Source organism: Tympanuchus pallidicinctus, unplaced genomic scaffold, assembly GCF_026119805.1.
Source record: "Tympanuchus pallidicinctus isolate F22 unplaced genomic scaffold, pur_lepc_1.0 scaffold5, whole genome shotgun sequence".
Taxonomy (NCBI): domain Eukaryota; kingdom Metazoa; phylum Chordata; class Aves; order Galliformes; family Phasianidae; genus Tympanuchus; species Tympanuchus pallidicinctus.
The window spans coordinates 40,797,661-40,805,830 of record NW_026294769.1 but is presented as its reverse complement, the minus strand read 5'-3'; the positions used below and the strand labels follow the sequence as shown (position 1 = coordinate 40,805,830).

Genomic DNA, 8,170 nt, shown 5'->3' with positions numbered 1-8,170 from the left:
CGTCACCTATCAGGAAGAGCGAAGATAAACATAAAGAAAAAGAAATTGCTCCACTGTAGCTTTCAGATTGTTTCTGTAGTGCAAATAGCAAAGGCTGAGCAAGAAAACCAGGGGATCACTGCACTCAAACGTTGCTCGGGTCACCACAGACACTAAAGAGGGATCTACATGACCCCTCCATGAGGAATAACTGAAGCACGTAGCAGAGACACACAATTTGTTCCAATTTAGTTAAGATCCTCTTGGCACGCCAGCTTGAAACTGCTTTAGGAAGACTTTATTGAACGGTGTGCAAGAGAACCCATTCATCTTCCAGCCTGTGTACAACCAAAGCTGCTGGTGGAAACTGTTTCCCAATTTCTATCCCAAGCCAGGTAAGAAAACACGTAGCTAGGAAATAGCTGCAGTCAAATGCCACACGTACTCAGATGCTGTCACTGCACAGCGTGATCCCCGTTCACCCCAACAGAGGAGTTGATCCAAATTCACACTGGAGGCTGTTCTGGGGAAAGGATGCCAGGAGGAGCTGACAAGCACGCAGTATTTAGCAGTGTGCGCTGAGAAAAGGTGGAAAAATGTTTTGGTGTCTGCCTCTTGCGGCTTCCTGAAAATTGCTTTTACTCTCTGGGTTAAATATAAATATAGGTAAGAAATGACGGCAGCTCTTCATGTGGCAAGGAAAGCTAACAGAGCAATGGCAAAGCTCACTCAAGTGAAACACGGAGTGGTTTAAAGCCAGCAGATGCCTTTTTTCTTTTTCTGAATGCTCCTTTTTAGCGCTGTTGTATGGAGCCAATGACAGAAGGTGCTCCTTGGTAGCAACTGGTGCTTGGAAGGCTGGAGGGAAGATCCTTCATTGAAAGAAATGATAAATAAATGAAATAAATCCTGCCACTCCACTCCACACCACCACCTGAGCTTCGGGCACCTGAATTGGGTGCAGAGCCTTCGTGTCTGACCCAGGCATGATCAAAGGAGCACTGAGAAGCAGCAACGATGACCAAATCCAGTGCCTGGTGTTACCCAGGGGCAGGGGGGTGGCACCCAGCACTTGCACCCGAGGAGCTGGGAGCTCTCGAGGCACGCTCGCCCAGGCTTTGGGAAGCTCTGCAGCCTCACAAAGCGGGCACAAAAGAGCAAGCATTGCTTGCAAAACAAAGCGCATACCCCACTGGTCACCGGAGTGCTACAAGCTGGAATCAATGCGAGGATTGTGACAGCTGAGAACAAATTCAGCTATGTTTGACAACTTCCAGAAAATATTGGCAGAGGACGGGGAGCCTGCACTGCCCAGCAGCACCTTTGTGAATTGATTAGCCATATAGCAGATGGCAAGCCTGCTGCAGACTGAGACAGCAGAAGATGGCCAGTCTGGCCGAGGAGAACTTGAAGAAGGCTGGGAGGAAAAGCACGTCCTTGTGCTGACAGCCCCCACCATACCTCACAAGTGTCAGATGCGTGGCAGATGAGGAGCAGGACTGATTTTTAGCATTTTCTTCAGTTCTGACTATTCATCACGAGCACCTGCCCAGCGCGTAAAACAGAATTACGTAGCTCAATTTAAACCCTTCATTCTTTCCATTACAAAAATACTTAAAGAGAAAATAAAAACACTTCTTTCAAAATATCCTTCTGAGCAGTGTTTGCACAGGTCAGTTTGGAATCAGCTGGTACGTTTGGCAGAACTTGTTACATGCTCTTTATGAGACTGCACTTGCCATGAAAGTTTGAATTTAGAAAACAAGTTCTGGACAAAGAGCAAAGGCTTTGCTTCCCTCCTTCTGCTACATATTTTTGGGAGGGGTTTGGCACACATTTGGGGAAAATTCATAATTCTAATGGTTTTAGGAAATGCCTGGGGCTATTCAGAGCCTGCACAGCTGCTCATCAGTAGCCAGCCATGGCTGAAGGAGCAGAAACTATGGATGGCAGAAATATGCCATCTTTGTCTGGTACAGAACAATGCCTCCGCAGTGAGATACAATGGATGTCTCTTATTTTCCACTAGCCTTTAGAAAAAAAAAAAAAAAAAGGTGGAGGGGGGGGAAAGGGGGAAGAAAAAGGGAAAACGAAGGATCCCTGTTTCCTTGCAGGGCCTCTGAGCTGAGGGAGCACCATCAAAATGCAAATCCTGCTCAGGCCCACAGCAGCCAGAGCCCATGGGAGGGGGCCGATGGTGCAGAGATCCCTCAGTGCCCTACTGGGCACCTCCAGGCAAAGGGCAAAGCGTTGCAGAGGGGAAGAGCTGGAGAAGCACTGTGAGCAGAGCTGGCCACTCCTCACCCACAGTGTGCATTGCCTCCAGCACTAGAGGGGTTAACCTCATGGCCTGCTGCCATTCAGCTTACAAATGAGACTGCCCAAAAAACCAACAAAGCCAAAGCTTGAAGTCTGTACACTGGTTGGGCCAATAGACTCACACAGAAAAAGTGGGAACGATAAACAAAACAACATAAATGTAACTTACACAGCGAGATGCCCCGATCTGCTCTTACATCTCCATGCTCTAAGCAAGGTTCCTAAATGGGTGGTTTGTGTTTTAAAGTGGGCTGCAGTTACCAGGATTTTAATGAGGTCTCTGACTCGTGACCATCACTGGTGTCTAAATTCTGAGCAAAGACTGACTACGAATAACAGACTGCAAGCTACAAACGTTAAGCTACTGCAACACAAATGGCTCCAGTGATTAAGATCTGACAGTTTTACCAATGTTGACTGCAATTTTATGCAAGGTGAAAAACCTAAACTATTCATTGATACGAACTTATCCCCTTTTAGAAAAATATTTTTCCGTAGTACGTTATCTTAAATATTTGCTGGTTTGCATCAAATCATCGTCAAATTAACCAAGCTGCACTCAGAGAGCTCTGGACATTTACTTCCCATTTGGAAATGTTTCGATTGCTTCCAAAACACTCATCAAACCTCGCTCACAGCAACTGCCAATCTGTAACAATCCACATCCTTTGGGAATTTTAATCAGAGCAGCTCACTCAAGCTGGTGATTAGAATACCTGCCTAAAATGCCACATTTCAAGGCCTCTTGAAGGCATTGCTTCCAGCCAGAGCCAGCACTCTCCCCCATCCAATGCAGCCAGAAGTGGTGACAGGGCTGCAGCTCCCAGCATGGGTATTCCAGGGCTCAGAGCCCTGGGTGCTTCCTGCTGCCGCCAGAACCAGCCCTGACACCCTGAGAGGGCTCCAGCTCTCTCAGTGAGGGCTCTGAGAGAGCACCAGCCCTGAGAGCTGAAGTGGGCGACGTGGGGCAGCTGGAGCTCTGCACATACAAGCAGTTTGATAGGCAAGATGAAATTCAATGGGAAGCTCAGCACTGGAAATGCAATTGATTACCTCTCCCCATCCCCCAAACTCTTGTCTCTCAAATGAAAAGAGTGCTTATTTTGCTGCACTGAATTGGAAAGGTCCTCGACAGAAGAAAACTACGTGCTGTTCCAATCAGTGATACATTTGTACACGGCACAGTTTTTGACACTGACATGAAACAAGAGACCAAAGCCAACAGAAAATACTTTGGACTGATTTGGGAACTTGTCTGCTACATCATCAGTGAGTTTTCAACCAGTTCTCCTCAACAGCCTAGGTTTATAAATAGGATCATAAGATCTCTCTCGCAAATTCTTAGAAAATATGTCCTTAGAAGCCTGAGCAGATTTGTTGTTGTTTTGCTGTTTCTCTTGGCAGGGCTGCAAGCCACGTACCCAGGAAAGGCTGCGTCAGCATGCAGATCATTCTATACTTTGACACAGATACACGCTCCTCCAAAGTCACTTGTACTCCTTGACATTCCCCATTAGCAATTCTGTGACCATAAGGGAGGGGTCCAGCAAAACATGGGTACTGGCAGAAGGCTTCCAAACGAGATAGGCAGGGAGGTGCTCTGGCTGTGAATCAAGTTGAGAATAGCATGTTCTAATCATCTTAACGCACGTAAGCTTTTATTCGTTTAGACACACTTTAAAACTTTGTGAGAATCACTGCAATAATTAACATATTAAAAACTCTGTCGGATCAAAGAAAAACCTTCATATTTTCATGTAATACATTTCTTGGACATTAGATGGCAATCCCCCCCACTTCATTTTTCATACCAGGGGCCCATACCCACCCCTTCCAAAATCAAAACGCTGCCTTCTTTCCAACAGGTGAGCAGTCTGCTGAACCTGGAGGAAGCAAAGCAGCTGGAAAGCAAGCGGAGAAGCCCGGAGACTCCCCACCATCACAGCTGCTACAGCAGTTCTCCAGTTTCAGTTTTGCTTTGAACGGGAAACACAGATGAGCAATAACTGCTTTGAGGAATGCTTCAAATAGGGGTAACATTCGCTTACTATGCCCTTCAGACACCCCATGTCACAACTTGGATGTTTCAGTGCCAAAAACCTGCAGGCAGAAGTAGGCAGTTACCTGAATTTCCCCCTCATTTTGACGGAGGAAGAGGGTTAGGAGAATGAAAAGGGTTCGCGTGGCATTTAACAATATAATTTCTATTCTTGCCAATTAAAAAGGAGCCTCCCAAGGGATATCATTAGTCTGTTTAAATCTTTGCTGGGAATTATAAAACTGAATTTAGAAAAGGGCTATTTTATATCAGTATGTGAAATACACACAACAGGAAGCACCTAGCCACATTTACAGGGGAAGTTCTAGAGACAGAAGACAAAATAAGACACCAGTCATTTAAACAACTTAAATAACAGATAGAATGGATTCAACACACCAGATCAAGTTAATATACCTCGGCCTTCAGCCTCTCACTTGTTGCCATGGCCTACGTGCAATGCTTTAGAGAGAGGCAGGAATAACACACCTCGTCAACTGTCCAGCGACGGACACGGCGGGAGGAAATCCTTCCTGGCCTTCATTAACTCCGTGTGATCTATTTAAGTGGCACCACGAGACATTCTGCCACCTATTCATTTCAGCAGTGCGTGTCTGTGATTCATTCACACCGAATTCTCTTCCTAAGCTTTCATTTCTCGCCTACTTTCGTTGTTTGTTGAACGCTCCTTTCAGGGCAAGTTCACCCCTTGTAACACGTCCTCCTCACGGCTGCGTTCTGGCCTTGCAGTACTCCTTAATTCGAGCTCTTGTGCAAATTCACAGGGGATGTGAGAGGGTTGCAGCTCTCCAAAAGCACAGGTAAAATTAATCATAAGACAGGGGTCCACCCACAGCTGGCTACTCAAATAGCTAATTTTTCATGTACTCTACTGCAGACCTAACCTTTTATCCTCACTACCGAGACGGTTGTGTACGTGTGTGTCAAGGTGACAACAATGTGAAAACAGAAGTTCTCAAATGGTACATTATCTCCAATATCACAGGTCACAAAAGGGTACAAATCGGTAGCTCTCCAGAAGAGACGCTGGTTTTTATGAAAAGTGGGTCAGTTTTAGTTTCATGTAGGTTGTTTGACACAGTGGTTTCTGGCATCACAAGCTCTGGTCTACAGGATACCACAGAGCCTTTGTATTCCTTGCTGTCACTACAGCATTGTGTTTTTCTACCCATTAACCAAGGATAAATGACCTAGATATTGTGCCTATTAAAGCCTCATTTTTCTTTTGCCCTTTTGTTCTTTAGTGTACCATATTATCACATGCTGAACACATTTTAAAGTATTCTCAGTCTCTCATGCCCCTTTTGAAGGAGTAAAGTAGGCTTTTTAGTGTGCTTTTCTGCAGAGTTACTTAGAGTGGAAAATATGAAGGTAATTCAGGGTTTCTCTTCCTGCCTAGTCCCGTGAAGACAATAATTTCAGCATTTACAGCCACTAATCTATTAGGGAGTATAGCAGAAAACGCTGCAAAAAGCCACAATGCAAATATAAAACATCAACACCAGTTGTGATGTCCCTAAACGCTACATTTTATAATTACATCTCTGCATATCATGGGTCACTTTTATTAAAAGCATCATTACTACAGTTGGCAGCAATTTACATCTTATCTTACATGATAGCAGTTTCCAAAGAAAAAAAAAAAAAATAAAAAGACATCACAACAAAGAAAAACAATACATTTACAAAGTCATGTCTGTAAACTTCAAGGCTAGTTTAGAGTTGAGGTAATGCTGTTTAGCTTTGTGGCTAAAGTAACAAAGTCCTTTAATTTAAAAAAGGTACCTGATTTTTTTCTTTTTTTGTTTATACCAGTGCATTACAAGATCACGAGACGATTAAACTGTAGCTTTATCCTGTAAGAACCTTCTCCGCGGGTAAATTTCCAAAAGGTACTCTTCACATTCAACAGCTGCCTTATTATTGCTGCGTCTCAAGACAGAGACAGTCACACTATCATGAAGATTGTCAGAGAGAGAGTGTGTGTGTGTGGGTGTGCGCGCGCACGTGAGCGGGTGAACTCCCATACAGTCAAAATGAAGCGCGAGTACGATATGTATGGTAAATTTCATCTTGACCTTCACAGCAAAACAAAATAAAAAATAAAAAATTAAATATATAACTTCATCCTTCCTTTAAGCAGCACTTCCTTCTATTAGTGCCACTTGATTACAAATTGCTGCTTTTCATAATACCAATGGTACCAAAAGAAAAGAAAAAAGCAGAGCATTATGTCAATTTCCTTAAAAAGACATGATCACCTCTCAAATTTCATCTCTCCTAGGGATAATAAATAATGCACTGCACAATACTTAATGACCAAGATACCTTTTGACACATCTGTATAACATGACTTGAACTTTTTTTTTTTTTGCTACACTATGTTACAGAACAGCTTATAAAAACTAAGTATGGACATTAACTGTGAGTGTAAACAGTAGGACTACCACTTGTCAAAAGTTTAAAACACTTCAACTGTAACTGGTACTGGTTATTCATCATTTTCATTGTTTTCTATTTCTTCCCCCCCATCAAGTGAGTCTAATTCTTCACCCTGTGCTATTTCATCTTCTAAAACGGAGGAATCTGCAGTTTTATCAAGGCTCTCCTCTGCATCACTGCCTTCCAAGTTTTCTTCATCTTTAAAGGCAGTTCCTTCAGTTTTGTCAGTAGCCTTCTCTTCGTTGGAGCCCACTGCATTCTGAAGTCCTGCTAGTGCTGGGAAACCAGGCAGAGTCAATCCTCCCAGTCCCGGAGGTAGAAACATAGATGGATAGAACAGGCCAGGAGCCATGGTAGACAGCAGGAAAGGATTGAAGGCCAGAGGGTTTGTGGGCAATCCAGTGTTGGTGGTGGTGGTAGTGGTGGCAGTGGCGGTAGTCGCCGCAGTAGCAGCACTGACAGATCCATTCGCAGAGTCAGTAGCAGAAACAGTGTCTGTGCTTTTCTCAGAGTCTTTGTTCTCCTCTTCATTCTCATTTTTCTTCTCTTCAGCTTTTGAAGCGCCATCCTCAGTCTCTCCTTGACCGGAAGCAGTAGTGGCATTTCCAGTAGTAGCTGTTATTGGGTTATTCAACAATCCACTCAGTCCAAACATATTGGGCAATCCTGCCATCCCTGGCAACATCAGAGGCAACATGGCAGCCGGATTTTTAGCATCCCCCCCAGCAGCAGCAGCTGTTGCTAGCCCTGGCGGAAAGCCCATGAGGCCTGCGAGCTGGAGAGACTGCAGGTTCTGTAGATTCTGGAGGCTGGTGAGGTCCATTCCAGCAAACAGACTGTTCATTAGTAGTGGGTTGATTCCCGAAGTTGATGCTACAGCAGCAGCTGCTGCAGCTGCTTTGGCAATTTCACTTTTTGGCCTTCTTCCTCTTCTGCTTGCTCCTTCCTCCCTCACAACAGGTCCAGTGAGAAGACGGTCAAACATAGACTCTGGAACAAAACCCTGGGAAAGGGATGCAGAAAGGAGTTTTATTCTCTATTAGTTTTTGCAGCTTTCAGCAGTTAACTAGCTATCATGGAAGAAATTGAAGGATTTTATCACATTATTTTCTAATTCGAAAAGCAGTTTGGTTTTCAAACCCGGTAAATCATGAGTAGCTAACTACTAAAGTGAGCAGCACTAGAACACATAAGGAAAACTGAAGAAAACAAAGTCACATGTTCTGCCTATTTAAACAGGGTGGAACAACAAATCATGCTCAAACACCATAGCTCATTGTACTTCCCCGTGAACTCCAGTATAGGGAGTGGCATTTTAAGAAGTATTTGCAGAACTGTACACTCTATTTTCAAATAACAGTTTTCAAATAA

At 44.1% G+C, this 8,170-nt stretch overlaps 1 protein-coding gene across 6 annotated transcripts in view; it reads right to left on the bottom strand.

Annotated features, from left to right (window-relative positions):
* Nucleotides 1–3,934: 3,934 nt before the first annotated feature.
* Nucleotides 3,935–8,170, bottom strand: part of CHD7 (chromodomain helicase DNA binding protein 7) — a 127,306-nt gene continuing 123,070 nt past the window's right edge. For all 6 annotated transcript variants that reach the window (XM_052703392.1, XM_052703396.1, XM_052703397.1 and 3 more), the window contains one exon: nucleotides 3,935–7,802. In XM_052703392.1, coding sequence (XP_052559352.1) covers nucleotides 6,849–7,802 — 954 coding nt within the window. In that variant the 3' untranslated portion in view covers nucleotides 3,935–6,848. The remainder of the gene's footprint in view (nucleotides 7,803–8,170) is intronic.